At 43.0% G+C, this 18864-nt stretch overlaps 2 protein-coding genes across 5 annotated transcripts in view; one reads left to right on the forward strand and one right to left on the reverse strand.

Moving 5' to 3' along the window:
- Positions 1–7159, reverse strand: part of LOC103359076 (hexokinase-1-like) — a 28382-nt gene extending 21223 nt beyond the window's left edge. The window contains exons 1-2 of the mRNA XM_008284273.1: positions 6743–7159; positions 4521–4683 (exon numbers count right to left, since the gene is read on the reverse strand). Of these exons, the coding sequence (XP_008282495.1) occupies positions 4521–4683; positions 6743–6805 (226 nt within the window). The 5' untranslated portion in view covers positions 6806–7159. The remainder of the gene's footprint in view (positions 1–4520; positions 4684–6742) is intronic.
- A 6452-nt stretch (positions 7160–13611) lies between these two features.
- Positions 13612–18864, forward strand: part of myom2a (myomesin 2a) — a 34483-nt gene continuing 29230 nt past the window's right edge. For 2 of the 4 annotated variants that reach the window (XM_008284234.1, XM_008284232.1), the window contains exons 1-5: positions 14094–14171; positions 15050–15182; positions 17016–17108; positions 17485–17620; positions 18672–18826. In XM_008284234.1, the coding sequence (XP_008282456.1) occupies positions 15076–15182; positions 17016–17108; positions 17485–17620; positions 18672–18826 (491 nt within the window). In that variant the 5' untranslated portion in view covers positions 14094–14171; positions 15050–15075. Of the gene's footprint in view, positions 13693–14084; positions 14172–15049; positions 15183–17015; positions 17109–17484; positions 17621–18671; positions 18827–18864 lie in introns of those variants that run through there. The other 2 variants (XM_008284233.1, XM_008284235.1) reach the window with 2 other exon arrangements.

Here is an 18864-nt window from a genome sequence, read left to right on the forward strand (position 1 = left end):
ATGAAGGAAGTGGAGCCCTTCAGTTTGCCTGTACAGTCGCGGCTCGTCTGAACTTTTCTGACGTATATTCAAACCAAACCAGAAAACCAGGTGCTCTGTTTCTCTCTATGCCGGATCATTTCAGCAAGAAATAAATCTCATTACCAACACTGAAAAACTAACATCAACAGATCTGAATATGAGGCAGGGAGTGCTAAAAGAATAAGCGAGCTGATTGAAAATGAGAATTTGCTGTCGTCAAATAACTTCTAAATTGTACATTTCATGGGGGCTGTATGGATGTTTTTGGCTTTGTGATCCAGAAGGTTTTGAAAGGCTTTTATGAGGATGAAAAATGCCTCGATATGGAGCAGCATAAAAGCCTGACCGTTATGGAAGTTCTGGAAGAGGTTGATGTAGGATGAGGACACAGAGAAACACACCGGAGACTCAGGTTGAAATAAGGTTTACCAGCATCAAAGCCAGCATCAGTCCTAAAGATCCCTCTCACACCTTCAGTCTTACATCCTCCCTCAGTGGGAGCCACATCCAGGTTTATGGGAGGAAGGGAAACAAAGATAAGTCGGGTATCATCTGGCCTTGAGAGGTGCAGGGAGAGTCTGCCTGTCCTCCTACAATGAGGTTTAGGTCAAGAATCTACAGAGCGCACATCTGCTACAAGATCCACCTCAGGAGGCCAATCAGGGTTCAATATCTTCTCTACAAGACTAACTCCAAATAAGGAAAGTCATTTTTCCTTCACATGGGTGTTTTTCACTTGTTTTCCACCAGAATTTCTCTTCAGAACCCAAGAAGTGCCAGTTCTGGTGTGAGGACTGTATTAGTTTTAGTTAACACTCTGGTCAGTGCCAGTGGTTTGACAGCTCTTATCATTTCCATCCAGGACACGCCACTGTGACAGAACTGTAGAGCTTTACAGACGTCTGCCGCCGACCGACGGCTGCTGTATGTTTGTGATTATGACCGCACTTCTCGATCAAAATGATGGAGGATCTTTATCAGCGCTGGTGTGAGGAACACCTTCTCTGTGCTCGGTCAGACTTGTTTTCTTGCTCCTGACACGCCGTGGTTGGGCTGCAGATCTATAGAGTCTAGATCTGTGTGTCAGGCTTGAAACACAACAAAGAGCAAGAAGCAGAAAACAGCACAGAGAGGAAACAAATCCACTGTTTCTTAAGTTGGGAGACAAAGCAAGTGTGATTTAAAAGGAACCGAGATCTTTAAAAAAAACCCAGATTCAGAACAAAAGTGACGGAGCGTTTGTGTTTCTGTGAAAGGAATCAGTTTGTGGATCAATCTGGACAAAGAAACCAAAGAATAGAAATCAATATTTACATTTTAAAGATCAATTAAAGCCGGTATGTTGAGGAGACGTGTTCATTATGTCTGATTGTAAAGACGATAAATAATCATGTCCAATTAAAGAAGATGTGTCTGAAGCAAAACTGTCAGCTGTGAAGGAGCTGTTTGTGATTATTTTGGTGTTTATTGTGTTGTTGTTGATGCTTTTTGTAAGTTTTTTGTAAATATATTTCTCTGGGTGAAGGAGGCAGATAACATCCGTCTGCTCCCTTTCATTCAGGAGTTTGTGTCGCGTTTAATTGTTTAGTTTTAACTCAACGAATGAAATAAAAAGTAAAATAAAATAAAAAATTAGCAAAGTTACTATAAGGCCTGTTGTAGAAATGACCAAAACATTTTAAAAACAAAACACTCTGGCCATTAAACTGACTCGTACAGACGGTGGCGACACCCAAACAGATCCGCCTCCTTTCAGGTTTTTTTTTTTTTTTTTACGACTCTTTTATTGTGAGCAGAGCCGCCTGCCAGGTGCTCCGGTTCTGGGTCGCTCCAGGCAAGAAGCCCAAACGCAAACCGATCCTCCAGAGAGTCCAGCTTTCTCATGATATCAAATGAGTTTCATTCAGGTGATCACAAAACAAACACACAACTTGTTCCTTATAATATAATATATTACCCGTTATTTTAAACACACATGCTCTAAATGAGTAATCCCCCCATTTATCCAGACCAATAAAAGACTATAGAAGGATTAAGTGTCTTGCAGAAGAACACCTGATACGTGGATGTGAGTGTTTAGATCTGCAACCTTTCAGAGGTCCGACAGCACACCCTGCCTCCCAACAAAACAATGTTCCTCATTGGGCGCTGCCATGACTGCGGTGTTTGCACTATGGAGGTATTTATCCCCTTGACCTGACTGGAATGAGATGTGACTGGGCTGACATATAGAAGAAGTGCGACTGATTGGCTCCAGAGCATGTGTCCGTTATGGAGCCTCCGTCCACGTTCACACTCAGAGCTGTGATGCCATTTCTTTGTTTTTCTTGGTGGATTTTTCCATTTTTTTTATTGCACTGATTTCAAAACGAAGCCCATCGAGTCTAATCTTATCATTAAAAAAACAGAGGAGACCAGGCTAAACATGCGCCAGGGCTGGCTTCTGTTTGTTTTCTATTTAAGTCCTGTCAATGATAAACTACCATCAGAAAATCCAGGTGTATATGTGCTATTACAGAGGTTTAGTTAAACAATGACTAGACATGCCAGTCATTCTCAGGTTTAAGGGATTTACTCATCTGCAAAGGATCTCTTTCCAAACGTTAGAGCCTGAAGGTGTGTTCATGCTCCCAAAAGGAAGTCTTCCCACTGAGCATCGTTTGAGAGTCCTGATAAAAGTCAGGCTTTGACTTTGGTTTCACCAAGTCAAACAAAGTGAGCCATTGAACGTAGCCTAGCGCAGCCAAGTCGAGCTTTTTGCTTGTCGTCTAGGAGGGCTCGCTAGGACAAGACGTATGGCTGGTGGGCAGAAATCCAAAATAGGTTCGCACACGGACAGACGAGCCTTCAAGGAAAATGAGCAAACTTCAGGTTGGAAGCTGTGCGTAAGGCTTGGACCTTGATAAGATTTATTTTTTTGTGTGTCAAACTTGTGTAAAGTCAGTTTATTTACCTGTTTTTGTCTTGACTTGTATCTCTACACAGGAGCTTTAAATAACAGAAGAGCCCCCACATACGATTTAATACCAACCTGGAAGAGATTCACTGAAGACTGTCATCGTGGAACAAACAAGTTTTACTCATCAGTTAATTCTCTGTCGATATATTTCACAATCTCAGAGCAAAAAGCAGAATTCATGAGACTCCGGCTGGATGAGCTGATCTATCTACATGTATTAGCTTTCACAGCTAATCCTATTCCACAGTAGAGATTACACTGGCATCATTAGTGCTCAGCCATGATTTCATTTACTCGTTTTCCACCGAGACGCAGGAAGTCTGCTCTGAGGAGACGAGAGCTGGTGCTTCACTCTGGTTGCTATGTGGCCATACATCCCATCGTGTTTGTCATTGCTGACCCGGCCTTCAAATGTTTATCAGTCGTAACTGTCGCCGTGGCTTCAACTTTGCCCTTTGCTTGATCTCTCCAGCCCCGTGTCGTTGTTGAAACCTGAGGCTATTTATACTGCGAGAGAAGGCGGGAGTCGGGCAGCGTGGCCTGAGAGGTGCTCGCTGTTATTTCTGTGTCCAGATACGGTGAACTAACAAGAGGCGTTCACAGGACGTTTGCCATGCGACGGTCCTTGAATGTTTGCATACAGATGAAGAGAGAATTTCACTTTTGGGGAAAGAAAAATCCAGAAAGAAAAGTTGTAGCTGTCTTATTTTATTAACTGTAATAATCTGTAACCTGAGATTAAAGCATGACTTAAATATCGTCGCCCCAGCATTTGAAAATAGCTGATTCGGTTGCTTTTAATTGTCTTTTATTTTAATTTCTTACAACTGTGTGCACATTTTGATGGCATAACAAAGGCCTGCTCATTAGTGGAAATATAAAACTGTTAAAGTCCGACTTTGACCTCTTATTATTACAATTTTTAATTATGCTACAGCTTTAGCAATCAGAAATAGCTGTTTCCCCCCTTATCATACAGCTACTGTGGTGCTGCTGGGAAGGCTTCCCATCATAAACATTTGCAAACGGCACAAGCCATCGGGTCAATAAGTTGTGTCCCAATAAATTCCAGTGTAAAACCTTTTTGACAACGTTGGTATGTTTTGAGAAATGTGTGATCAGGCAGTTTGAGCTCTTTGGCCCGGGCTAAAACAATGGTGATCTACTGAGTCCAAATCCAGAACACAAAGAGGCTTATGTCACAGAACAGGCCTGACCATTTTCACACATCAGCACATTTTTTATGGACAGATAGAGGCAGGATGCATCAGGCTGCGCTTTAACACGCTTACAGTATGGATGGGATGTATATGACACAACAGAGACGCCGCGGTGAAGCTACAACGCTGTCCTCAATGTACGAATGGGATCATTTATGGATGATGTTTGTCATGTTTGCCCCCATCCAGACTTGTATTTACTTGAGGTGATTAATAAATGTAACCTGATTAACTGGAAACGAGTTTGGATATTTGTAGGTGCTGCTTACAAGGTCAAGGAGGATACGTTTAGTTGATTTAGCCCAATAATCTGAGCCTACCTGATCCGTCGGGGATGGACCTGACGAAGGTGGGCAGCATCTTCACGGTGGCGGTGGGGTTGGTGTCGTTGCCGAGCCCGTTCTCCATCTCCCTGCGGAAACGGTTCATGATGTCCCTCAGCGTCTCGTCCGAGAACCGCATGGAGTACAGGTACTTATCGATCTGAAAGGTGAGAGCACACGCAAAGACAAGCAACAGTTAAACATGCAAATGATATTAAAAAACAACCACACTGTGAGGTTTTATCAGAGGTAAGGAATCTAATTAATGAAGCGTTTGTTCAGGGGGTGTTTGCTCCGGACGCTGTTTGTTGCTGTTATGTAACCACACAGCGCTCGCCACGGGCCGCGGCTCAGACCGTCCACACAGTTGTTTCTCATTAAACCGCTCTGTATGACATTAACAACCTCTCCGAAACACCATTTTACCACCAGGGTCCTCATCCTCCAATAAAACTACAGGAACACTGGAGGTGTTTATTATCTAGGGAAATAGGAGAGTCTGTTTTATCTTTTTACTCCAATCAGCCTATTTCAGGATGCATGTCAAGAGGAGTGTGTGCAGAAGGTCATTCCAGCCCGTGGCCATCAGATTGAACAACTCTGAGTGAAAAGGTTCACCGTGGACTTTTGGACTGTTTAATGTTGTGCAATTACTACTCTGTGTGCAATAAAACAAATAGTACTACTACATTTTATATAACAGCAAGAATGTCTTATTTATTTTGTGTTAGATTTTTATTTTATTTTCATATGAATACTTTTGATTTTATTATACATCTTTGCTTCTTTAAGACTTTTGATTGGGAGCATCTGCAACTAACAGCAGGTTCCCCTGGAGGATCAATAAAGTGTTTCTGATTCTGAATAATTTAGAAGTCAACTTCTAAAAGTACATTTTATCGTATATTTCCTTAGATTTAGCACCTGAAGTTGATGCTGTATAATACTTTCTGTAAATACAATGCAAACCCAGGGCAGCATCTTTGTGTCAGTCATCCATCCATCATCTATACAGTCCTCACAGGGGTCATGGGGGGCTGGAGTCTATCCCTGGACAGGTAACCAGTCTATCACAGGGCTACACTTAGAGACAGACAACCAAGCACACTCACATTCACACCTACGGACTATTTAGAATCACCAATTAACCTCAGCATGTTTCTGGACCTTGTGGGAGGAAGAACCCGGAGAGAACCCACGCTGCACGGGGAGAACACTCCACACAGGAAGATCCCGGGTGTCCTCTTGTAGCTGCGAGGCGACGGTTCTGACCACTGATCCACCGTGCAGCCCTCATTTTGTATAAGTTTAGCCTGGCTTACGTTTTGGGATTCCTGCAGCTTTAAATACAACGCTGTGGTTTATTTATAACCTACTGATGGGAACGCCGCAGGCTAAGAGGTTTAACTTTGAATCATGGTAAGCCTCATATTTATTTTTAAATTATTTGACACTTCACTAACGGGACGTGTTTTCTGCTATTTAATGGGACTTCATCTGGTTGCCGTGCTCCGGTCCCACACTTGGAAGACTTTCATCCCTCTGCTCCAGAACAAACTGTGATAAGTTCCAGTAACCTACTTCAGCAGAGGCACGTGCGTCTCCTGCGCCGTGACATCACACGTGACATCATGCCTCTTCCATCCCACCTACCCCCCATCACCCCATGGGAACATCTCGCCGGTCTGTCACCTCATCCAGCAGCTAATTTGGACTAAAACCCAAGGTCAGTGTGTGTGGATGGCCGGAGGCTGCCATCAGGCTGATGGATGTGTTCAGGTCATGTTGTCTTTATCAGATGGACTAAAAGAACGCTGGAGAGAGGTGGAGATGACAGAGAACAACCACGGAGGAAAGTAGAAAAAATGAAGAAGCAGCAGTGAGGAAGGGAGGAGATGGAGGAGACTTTTTTCCAGCAGCTCCTCACGGACACCTGTCTGCTTCCACTACAGCTCCACTGATGGGGGTCTGCCTGCACCACGTCCCCATCTCTGACCCTCCTCAAGGACATCCAAGTCAAACACTAAAAGAGCTCTAAATGGATCAATCCCACACCAGGATCCATCATGGCCTCCTGCGATCCCCCCAAACGCTGCATCCTCCCCTCCCTGACTGACTGACTGATGGCAGCCCCCCTGTCTCTCTCGATCGCTGTCACAAAACTCTCCAATCCGACACCCAAAGGGGGCCCTGAAGAAGCCCTGAAGAAGCGCGCTCACCTTTTTGAGCTGATCATCCTTCAACTCAGTGAAGTAGTAGGCCAGGAGCTGAGCCGCTATCATCCTGCCCGCACGTCCGCCCGGAGCTGTCAGCTACTACGAGGTGGTTCAAGAGTACCAGAAGGAGGGGAAGGAACACCGGCGTCCGTTCTCTCCTGTCCCCCCGCGCGGATCCCTCGGTATCCCGGACTGTGAGGAGAAGCGGGCCTGAGCTGGAGAGGCAAGGTGGAGAGCAAAAAGTCTGCTGGAACAAGAGCGCAGCAGCGGACGTGCCTGCTAGTCTGCGACAGGCGGCAGCCACAGCCTCACACACACACACACACACACACACACACACACACACACAGTCACACACACTATAGAACACACAGTGATACACACACTGGCTGAGCCTCCTCCCTCTGGTCCGCTAGCTCCCCGGTAGCTCTGTGGGGAGATGGACCAGGAATGGTGGCTCCGCTACGCCCTGCCCCCACCGAGCCCTCTGATTGGCTGAGCTGAAGGAGAGGAAGGAGGGGAGGAGCAGGGGAGTGAGGAAGTGAGATAGAGGAGGGGGGAAGAAGAAGAAGAAGCCCCCCCCCCCCCCCTCCAGCCGGCATGTTGCCACGGCACCCAGAGGTGGACGTGCAGAGAGGCAGGGCCGCCACACCATGACGTCATCACACCGCTCCATCTGCATCACCTCCAGGCTTCAGGGTGTCACACGCTCACGAGCTGCAGCAGCAGCAGCATCTCCTCGTCGCGCGACACATTACAGGCTCGTGACAGACGGTTTCTCGTCTCCTGCAGCGCGCGCCACGCCCACAGCACGGCAGCCAAAAGCGTTACTGCTCGATAGCCATTCATACAACACGTCCACATGCTGCCTCTGAAGCTTATAGAGGAGATGCTGGTGAATTATGCAGAGTGGATGATGATCAACCCACTGATCTGAGGTCTTTATCGACTGTTTCAGGCTGTGATTCTCGTGTTTGCTTATTCTAGCTATGGTTGTGCATGCTGCATATATACCTAAAAGAAATACAGGTGCTATTAACAACCAGGAAAAAATACACATTTCTGGACATATTATCTCCAAATGTAGAGTTCATTTGCAAAAACAGAAAACTCCATTGCTGTAGATTTTCTGTAAAATTGTTTTTTTTTGTTGTTGTTTACTTGAGATAATATCAATCAGACTGAGTGGATTTGACTCAGTAGAAATGACAGGAAGAACACAGTGATGGCTTAAATTTGACTGATGTTGTCTCAGGTAGACGATGGAAAAGTTTTCTGCAGGTTTGTGAGGATGGAGGTATCTGTTTGTGCAAATGAACTCTTCACATGTTCGTCGTAGATCTCGATCCTGACCAAATCTGAGGGTCGCTCAATCACAGCGTCGACTCTTGACCCCAATTTTACTGCAGAATCTGGTGGATTTATTGCACTTAAACTCAAGAAATGACGATTAAAGTTACTTGTCCAAGTCACTGGTTCAGTAATCTTGATTGAGCAGCAAGTGAAGTTTCCATTCAGGGTGTTTTTATGAGTTGTATCACTGTGGATTGTGTAAGAGAGCAGCTAAAACCAATGAAGACAGCCCCTCTGTCCTGTCACATGCTGGCTTTTGTCTGCAGTAATGTCATTTAAGTGGAAAATATTTTCTATCCTTCTCTAAATCGCAGACACTCGTGGTCTGAAGCTCCTCCGTGAGCTGCAGATTAGGCCTGATGCAACAAATGGCAGCATTGCTATAGATAGCCAGAGAGAAGCCCCCCGCTCTCCCCTCTGCAGCGCCGTTACGTCACCTCGCCGTGCGTAAAACGAACCACCACGCCATGACGTGCGAAGCCTCTGGTGTCCCTCTTTTATCCCCCCCCCCTCCTCATTGAACGGCGCCCCTCCTCTTGTGACCCATCTCCAGCTGGCCACCACGAGTCAGCGAGTGCAAGAATGAAAATAATGGCTTCCCTTCACTGTCTATCCCCCCTGCTCTGTGCCCCAGAAGAGCAGCTCGGAAAGGAGAGAAGGGAGGGAGGGCTCAGCGCCGGAGCTCTCCCCTCACAATATCCTTCCTGGTGTGATGGCTGCTTCAGGGTGACCTTCTCTGGCGCTGACCTTTATCTGTTGATCCACGTAGCCGAGACTTTAACTTCCCCGAAACACGGCCTGAATTCACAATGTTTCAAATGATAGATAATCAGAGTTTTGAATAAAAGTAGATCTGTTGTTGTAGTTTTTAACGACCGCCTCGTTCCTCTTTCGCTGTAGTTTCTTTGGGTTTTGTGCTCATCGGAGAAAAAGTTAACCAGGAAATTATCAGTCACAAGAACATTATTTTTACACAACCAATAAGCGATTAAAGTGATTTGGCAGACAAAAATATTAAACATTCACTGCTTCCGGCTTCTCAATTTGCTGCTCATAAATCACAAGTTGTGTGTTTTTGGATCTTGGACTGTTTGCAGACTTGACCCTGGTTCCTGCAAAGTGTGATGGGTATTTTAAAGTATTTTATGAGTTCATCAAAAGAAAACAACAATTTAAACTGTAATGAGGACCAGTGGGGCACGTCAAGAGTGTTGCTCTGCAGTTTAACATTCAAACATAAAAGAAGAAGGGATTCATTGTTGGATTAGATGTTTTTTCAGTTCATAGAAATACTTCACAACCGATGCTTGTGCAGAAAATTACAGAGAAGATGTGTGGAAGGAAAAATTACTCATCAATGCAAGTTGCAACCAAATGTTTGAGTAAAAATGACTTCATTGCTAAACAGTAATTCTTTTTTACTGTTTTAATTTTTCAGAAATGACTTGTTTGCTTGAAGATTATTCAGCAGAACCATGAGTTAGGATTTCTTATGCTCATTCACTGAAGCACTTAAGTCCATCCAGGGAGGCGTTCTGGTCTCGTGTGTGTCCGTCAGTTTGCTGTTTAACTCAAAAATAGTTCGACTGACTTCAGTGAATTTAGGTAGAAAGTTTGCATGGAGTAATTGAGGTCAGCCCACTTCTTTCTTGAACATGAATATATCACATTTTGCTTGTTACTCCTTGTCATTTGTGCAAAGTTGACCAAGTTTGATGACACTTCCACTGAAAAGAACAAATGTCAGCTCATCTTTATAGCTCACAGGCTTTTGGACGAAGTTTGACTTGATGGTGGTGTCATGGGAAAGATAATCAAAAGTAATAAACCAGTCATCCATGAATATTTACATCAAATTTAATGAGAAGCAAGTGAAGTTTTGGAGTTTTGACACGACTGTGTTCCATCATGAATATTAACCAAATAATATGAAAACCAGGTCTGTAGATGCTCAAATACTTTACTTTGGACCAAAGTATTGGACTGATGAGTGGACCATCTTATCATCTCACCGTGACTGGGACTAAAAACTAAAGACCTGTTCTTTCATACACCTCAAGTTTGCACAGAATAAAGGCGATAATCACACCACAGCAAGAAAACTTTAATGCACTTTTTATTGCAGTCATTTTGTTATGAGTGCTCAGAGAGTTTCAAAGTGAACATCACTTTGCAGAAATGAGGCATCTCAAACTTGCGAACTTCCAGCCCATCAAATTATCACGCTCCAATAATCTCTTTTACTCCTACTAAAAACATGCTGTGCGCTGGGGCCAGAGAGAGAGAAAGGAGACTGGAATCCAGCTGGAGATCCAAAGTCATGGTCGCACACACAAACCCACAATCCTACAATCCTACTGCCGGTGTGGAAGAAGTACAACACAGCAGCCCAACACAAAATGACCGGTTGTTCAAAACTCTGAATTTTTATTATTATTTATTTAACCTTTATTTAACCAGGAGAAGGCTCATTGAGATAAAAAAATCTCTTTTTCAAGAGTGTCCTGGCCAAGACAGGCAGCAGCAGCACAACTGACACACAGACAAGATCACAGCAGCATCCACACAGACGTCATTACTCATAGAACACGGTCAGATTACATTTAGAAGATGATAAATCATCATATCAGCAGAGATCAGAAACATAACTAGCAAAAACAATTATCTTTCAAAACATCTACAGACTGATGTTTTTGCCTCCAAGTCATTTATAAACACTTTAAAAGTGTTTAAAGAGACCAGCGCTTGCAGTTTCAGGTAGTTCCAGTGTAGACGGAGCAGCGACTTTAAAAGCTTTCTTCAGTTCTAGCCTCAGGAACAGACAGTAAGAGTAGATTCTGGGACTGCAGACTGTAACCACTTGGAGCTTTTGTGCAAATAAAAACCTGTAAATGACGAGAAAGCAAGCCTAAACTACATTTATAAATTAAAATATGCCAGTGTTTATTCCTTTGTGTGCTCAAATCTGACCATCCGACACGAGAGTAAAACTAACAACGATGAGTAAAAGACTTAAAGTTGGTGATGAACCTTAAAGCGCCGTGATAAGCTGAATCTCAAACACTCAGGCTTTGAGCAGAAGCATTCATGTACACCGTATCTCCATCGTCCAACACAGACATAAAAGTGGCAGCAACCAGTCTCTTTTTGGCCTCAACAGACAGGCAAGACTTGATGCTAATAAGAGCAATTCATTCAACTTGATCCTTATTTTTAAGCACATGGCTATTATGTCAAACAGATATCCAGTCGGTGTTCGTATGGGCTTCACATTGATGTTGAATTGCAAAGCCTTTTCTGTAAATATAATCTATAAAGCAACACCAACCACTGTGTTCTGCCCACATGTCGTAGCTGCTTGTTGAGTTCTTGTCAGTGTTTTAATCTCTGGGTCCCTTTGCTTTGAAAACAGTAATCTGAGTACATAGTTTTTATTTTTATCATTGTAATTATTGTCATATATTATTGTAGTAGCAAGATTCACTCCAACCAGACACCAGATGGCAGCATTTAACAGCAAATAGCACCGAATTGAGGATATGACAGCTGACCACATGGGGGCGCTCCACCAATAAATTAGTGTGGATTTCACACTCAGAAAACACTCGTTCATTGTCTTCTGTGCCTGAAGTCTGGAAAAAAATAAACCTCATGTGCTACTGGCTGAGTTCTTTCTGCTTAGATGCTGTAAATTGATACCAGAATGTTTAATTGGTGATTGTAAATTGTCCGTAGGTGTGAATGTGAGTGTGCTTGGTTGTCTGTCTCTAAGTGTAGCCCTGTGATAGACTGGTTACCTGTCCAGGTGAACCTGCTGGGATAGACTCCAGCCCCCCATGAACCTAGTGAGGATTAAGTGGTATATAGATGATGGATGGATGTTTAATTGCAGACCGGGGATATCAGGTTTGAATTCTGTGGGTATTACGATTGTTGCTGTTAGGAGAAGGTCTCATGAATGATGCTGGTGGTTTAGAGGGTTTATAGGGTTCAATGTTTTTTAACCTATACAAATAAAAGTATATGTGTGCCTCGACTTATGTCACTTTGAACATTTACATTTATTTCTCTTGTGCAAGTCAAGTTGGAATAACCCTTTAAGACACTGATTGACAGAGTCTGTAATGATGTCTGTTAAGTGAAGCTGAAGTTAATTGTAAAGTATGTGCACATTATCTTCTTGTTTAATTTATTCTTTTGTCAGTAGCTTTTAATAGAGGAGCCACGTGAAGCCAGAGAGGTTTCTAGGTGTTTGTTTCAGAGCACACGACACCACATGCACTTAGTCGTCACTTCATATGTTCAGAATGTTTTTGTTTGACATTTTTCTAAATGTGTGAAGTCAACTGTAGTAAATGTAGTTTTATAATGATGTGTTTATTACTGAGATCATAAGTAAAGGTCTGGACTGCGTCATATAAAGTCTCAGCAAACCAGCCTGATGGGAGCCGTGAACTAATATGTAGCTGAACAACCCTCTGAGCCAATCACTGCCATCAGGTGTTTCCTGTAACTCTCAGTCAGACTTCTGCACCTGTTGACAGGTATTCTGGACCACTGCTCACCTGCTCATCAGCAAAGTGCTCTCATTTGTCCAGGACAGTTTTTTTATTTCATTTTTAAAAATTATTCTTTTCAACCACAATTCAAAAGCAACGTCTTATTTCACTAAATTGTAATTTAATACATTTTTATTTATTATTACTTTTTTCAGTTTCTAGTTATTTGAGTGTGAATTTTGCCTTTTCTTTAATGGAAGGGGACGAAGACGTTTGAGGACGACTGTAGGTGTCCCAGATAAAGTGGCTAAGGTGTCACTTTACAGGAAGAATTTGTCACACAGGGTTTGTTTTATGTGGCGCGTGTGGATGAATGACTGTCAACCATCTGCGGGTTGTCTTTGTAGGAGGAGGCCTCTTGCATGAAGGTGGATGATCTTCTGGAGTCAGAACTTCAAGACACTAGCTCAGGTCAGTCATCCTTATGTTTGCTTTGTGTACTTGCTCTTGTGAAACGATCGGTCTGTCGGATCAGTGAGAGGGCTTGAGCCAAGTGTTGGTAATACCACTTGGAGCTGCCGAAAAACACAACAAACAAACACCTTAATTCAAACATGTAGTTCATATTTGAAGTGATGAGAGAGTTCATGTGTTTTACTAAAGTAGACACAGTGTGGACCAAGCTGCAGGCCAATCGCCTCTAAACAGAAGAGTGGAAGATGTAACTATGGTAACAACCACAGGTCATCTGGGCAATAAACTCGAGGTCCGCTACCTCCTTTAAATCCAGTGTGATGTTTCCTGTCATTAAATCTGCTGCATTTTTTCCATGTATCTTCATTCATTTTTTGTGTGTGTGTGTGTCTGTGAATAAAAATAGCCCCAGTAGCTCTTGTACAGTAAGAAGCGGGGGTATCACTGTAATGGAGGACTTGCTGCTAAAAATAGCCTGACTGCAAGTGTTGAGCCAAGGAGGACGGGCTGTCTCGAGAAACCTAAAAAGGTCTCGTAAGGCTCTGAGAGTCAGGATCTGGCCAGAATATTGTCTCAAAACTTGTTTCCGGCTGTCACAGAGAATATCGTTTTGTTTGATACCTACAGGTGAGATGCCTCGTGTGTGTGTTTTAATAAAAAGACAAGCTGCCAATAATGCTTCGGCAGGCAGTGTGTTATTATAAGACAACATTTATGATTTCCAAAATGAAATACTCCTAAGTTGGAGAGACATGTTTTCTTAGTCACCATTACAGTTTTGCAGGTATTTTTTTTATTATAACCTTTTATTGAAGTCTAAAATAAAAGTCTAAAAAAATCATAAAAAGGCAGCAGATGAAACATACCTTCACATAATTCATTAAAATTTGCAGGTACTGATGCACACTCTTCATCTCCAAGGTGCAGAATGAGAATGAAATTTGTGGTTAAATGCTATATATAGTCTTAAGTGCATCCATACATGGGGTGGAAGGGGAACAGCATTCCTCCAGTGAGAGGGTAATATTTTTGTTACCATCAGCAAGTGCTTCCCAAGCGGCATCAGGCTGGTCTGCCACCGCTTTGCGCTGTTTTAATCTCTTGGGGTGAGTTACTTTTGTTCATATTTTCCGGCTTCTTTTTTGTTTTAACTTTTGCTAATGGGGGAAGAGAAGTTATGTGCTGTCAAACCTGGGATAGGTGAAACGTGTTGCTGAGAGGAATGGCTTTAGATAATCTGTCTCTGGTGTGGGAAAAGCTAAGCAGCAGTCTGTAATCTCCCTGAGCACTACTTCCTTACATACCAGGGCATTAAGAGGTTGTTGACCCTCTTTTCCTCATTTGTGTGCAGCCCAGTAGAATCCAGTAAAACTGTGCTGAAAAGTGATTAATGCAGAATTTAAGCGCAGTGAGCCCGAGGCAGGGTGTCGGTGTAACACCTGCTTTAGATGTTTGTCTTGTTCACTCTGATTTCCTGCATGATGGGTTTAATTAAATCGTGTGTGTGGACCGCTGGTAATGACTCTATTTTCTTCATTTCTCCAATCATGGAGCAGGCAGACTGCTGCAAGCTATTCATAGCTGAGCTGTGTGAGGTTGTAAGAGGAAACATTTGAAGCTCCAGCAATATGTTAGAACGGCCTCGATGCCTCCTAAATGTTTTAACATGTGAGATAAACGTGTTCATTTGATAACTGTATGTTCTTTGAATATTAATGTTTTTGCAAAACTGATTCGTTATGTCCAGTATAACACCAAAGAGATTATTTTTAAAGAGATTTATTGATTACTATGAAAAAAAAACACTGTGAATGCTTTTAGTAAGTTAACTCTGTGAAATGTGACGGCACATCTGAGTCCGTAACGTGTATGATATAGACTTTATAGCGACTGCAGCAGCATTAATGGTAAAGAAAAGACTTGTATTGACATTTCTAACATGACTAAAACATTGTCTGGTCTCCCCCTCCCCCGGTGCTCTTAGCCGGGTCTCCTTGAAGTGTTCCAGTCATGGCTTCCAAAGTCAAACCTTGGTATAAGAGGAAGCAAGTGAGCCAAGTCAAAACTGATTTTGCATATCATCACACTAAGCAGGTTGTCAAGCAGCAGACAGAAAGGTAGGAGGGTGAACTGTACCTGCTGCTTTGAAAGGCACAGCTCGAGCTGCTTCGGCAGGTAAAGGACATGCGTAGAGCCGTGGCTTAGGGGCAGATCTGCCAGATCTGGGTGTTCCTGCTGCATATGTGTCTGCTTCCTAGCTGGCTGCCCATTTGTCTTCTGACGTCAGATTTATGAGTTTATGACCGCAGTTGTGCCCAATATCCACATGGTAGAATGGTAGATTTAAATGGATGTATGAGGCCTGATTAGCAGTAGATCTAAACTCAAACTGTCTGAACACCAGCAGCCGAGCTTTTTGTTCACAGAAGACTGTCTTTATTTGGCTTTACGTCATCACTTGTTTAATGTTTGCATGTTGTTCTAAGAAAGACTAAAGCAGTACGAACAATTCCAAATCAAAGGGTAAAAAATCCTAAACTGCATCAGATCCTGGTTACATTTGGATCACATATACAGCTATAAATATATATATATAGTGATTAGCACCTCACTACTTTGTTTTCAGCATGTTTCAGTGGCAGCTTTAACTGACTATAAGCCACAGGGTTAGGGTTAGTGTAGGGTTAGGGTCAGGGTTAGGGTTAGGGTTAGTGTAGGGTTAGTGGTGTGTTTCAGTGCGCTGCTTAAGTTCCACGATCACATTATTTTCTGACTCAAACTCGTTGCACACATGTTAACTGTTTCTAAATAGAAGAACAAGAGAACGCTTGAGAAACCTCAGTTTGAGGAAAAATGAGAGGGTGAGCCGATGTAGAGCATCTAATGTCCACTTAACATGATTTAAGTTTGTGGTATTCAGCAGGAATATGGATCCGTTACTCTATGTGGTGCTACTGTACGTGTTTCCTGAACGATGACACAGTTTAAACCAATCAGAAGGTGCCTAAAGAAATTTATTTCCAGCGTAGAAGATGTTCAAGTCCTGGCAAGAACATAAAGGGTGAAAACAAATGAGCTGCTGGAGTCCCACAGCATGTGTCGGTGGTTTCCTTTCCATTGTGGGCTTTTGGTGAAGGTGCTGTTGTTACTGATGCTTTGCAGCTTCTGCCAGCAGCTTGTATGTATTTTCCTCCATCGCTGCAGCACGCTTCTAGAGAGAACTAGACCTGACCCGGCTCAGCTCTGCTACGCAGCCCACTTATACTGAACTTGATCGGTGAAGTCTGTGCTAGTTTTTGGTGAAGAGATGAGAGAAGATCATAAAATGCTTCAAGTCACAGATTTGAGTCACTACGAGCAAGTGGTTTTGTATCAGGCCGCCGTGTTGCCATGGAGCACCTGTCTTATGTCAGCGGGCTCATGTCACCACTTGAACCTGACCTACATCTGAGGCCAGGAGTCCGCTATAGATAGAGGTACTGAGCAAGTTCCTCTTGAAGTTTTCCATGAGAGTGATTGGAAGAGTTTTATACAGAACATCACTTCTCTGTTGATTTGACCGACTACACGTGTCATTTAAAAGGAGTGTTAGAATAAACTCAAATGTAAATGTGACACCAAAAGTCCAGCAGCTCTTTCACAATGGACACTCCAAAGTTTGTTAGCCACGACACAGTTAAGTGTTTAACAAACTGCTTGACATGATAAGGATGGCTGTCTCTGAAGCAGCCTGGGATCACATTATAGTGGCAACAACGGCTTCAAAAGAGGAACCAGCAGTGTAGTCTAGAAGCTTACAGACAATTTGACATCTTGCTGACTTCAAACTCAAAGGAAATCCTCCGGTGAATCTTGTCATCTTTAAGCCCAGCGACTGCTTCTGCAAAACTAAAATCTGAAGGTCCGTGATGGTGGACGCTTCCTTTAATGATGCGCTCTCCCCTCAACAGGAAATCAAGCTCTAAATCGGTGAGCCAGGTGCAGGCCCAGGCCACAGAGGCTATGGCGGAACCAGCCTATACCATACCGGCATTCCGGCAGAGGTGAGTTCCCGCTGCTGTTGTCGTATGTCAGGCTATTTTAGGTGGAAGGTAATCCTAAACTACAGTCTCTACTGGCTGACCCCAATCCAGACAGCACATTTCTTGTTTCTTGTACTTGTTCATTTTTCAGCATTTAGATTTTTTTATTTAGTTGTGAACACAATTGTAGAGCCTTACAAGTGATGAGAAACCATGACTCAAGTTAAAATGTAATGTGCACATCGACTGTAATCCGCCAGTTCTCTGCCTCTGAGTTTGGTTTTATCCACCGTCAGGCTTGATGTGTAAAATGTAAAAGACATCAAACATCTGGCTTACACCCAGTAGTGCCAAAGTCAGGTTTAGCAGTGGATTAATTAGATTTCTGTGTTGTTAGGACTGCTGAGGAGACCGAGGAGTACCAGAGAGTGAGCACAAATGTTGGGAAAGGCTTGGCTGTTATTCAGGAGGAGCTCCACAGGATGAGGATGGCCACTAAGGCTCAAGTGGACAGCCTTGCTATCCAGAAAGAGGTAAGTAGCCCAGTAGAAACAACACAATACTTTCCTTTTTTGTTTGCTTTCCTGAAACTTAGTTGTTTGATTTCTTTAATGGGATTATATCTATGGGATGACCAAAGTTAAAACTGTGTTAATTTAGTACAGTGTTGCTCTGGTTCCACTGTGTCTGTGGCTTAATAAAGATCAAGTCATTCAAAACTGTTCTAAAAATATGCAGATGATACTCAATGTCTCCTGTGTTCTCTTCCCCAACAAAGCTCTGAAAGTTTGTAGGTTTTCTAAAAGTTTTGCTTGTTGATGGATCATTTTTTGTGATTCTGACATGACCTGAGTCCTTTGGGCCTCTCCTTTATCTGGTAATCTGGTTTGTACGGTTTTGAAAAATAAATGAAGCCAATGCTTGTCTGATGAGCCCACCTTTAACTGCAAACTTATTTCTTTCATGTTCCTCTTAAGTTTGACTACATTTTCATATTTTTGAATTTTAAATTGTAAATTAACTTCATATTAAAAATGAACCAAACTGATTCTACAAATAGAAATATATTCATCATTGTCTATATTGAGTTAAGTGTTGCAGAAACCAACCTGATAACTGGGTCTCAAAGAGGAGTTTCCAACATTTCGTTATCAAACATTAGATTTAAATCCATTTTAAACAATATAATAGTTTAAAATATTGGGTATCTCTGCCTTAAATAACTATGTCAGTGTCACTGTTGTATGTGAACAGTGCTAAAGATGTGAATGTGTCTGAGCCTGCCTCATTCAGCCAGTGGGATGAGCAGTGAAGTTAAAAGCTGACTCCATCGCTAACTGATCTCACCTCCGTCATCCCTCTGGTCTGGACAGAGTTCAGATTTGTTGATGTCAGCTGAGAAGTGATGATGACGGCGACATGTTGTATTGAAGTGCTTCGAATACAGAATGTGCAATATTCATGTAAACCTTAACGATGAAAAGCAGCGCTCCAGTCGCTCTTTATTGAGCTGGTGTGAAAAACCTTCCTGTGGTTTGTGCTCTGTGGTGTATACAGTTGACTGATGCCGTTTAATCTCTTCAGGTGAAGGACATGATGGCAAAGAGGACGGATTTACTGGACGATATTCCCAAGATGCCGGACTTCCTGGTGGCCCTGCGGCCTCACACCGTGTGGGAAAAGACCCCCGTCAAACTGTTCTGCACTGTGCAGGGAACTCCAAGGCCCATTGTCAAATGGTGAGAACATCCACGTCTCACAGGATCAGCTTTTTAGA

Source organism: Stegastes partitus, unplaced genomic scaffold, assembly GCF_000690725.1.
Source record: "Stegastes partitus isolate 25-593 unplaced genomic scaffold, Stegastes_partitus-1.0.2 Scaffold352, whole genome shotgun sequence".
In the NCBI taxonomy this organism is placed as follows: Eukaryota; Metazoa; Chordata; class Actinopteri; family Pomacentridae; genus Stegastes; species Stegastes partitus.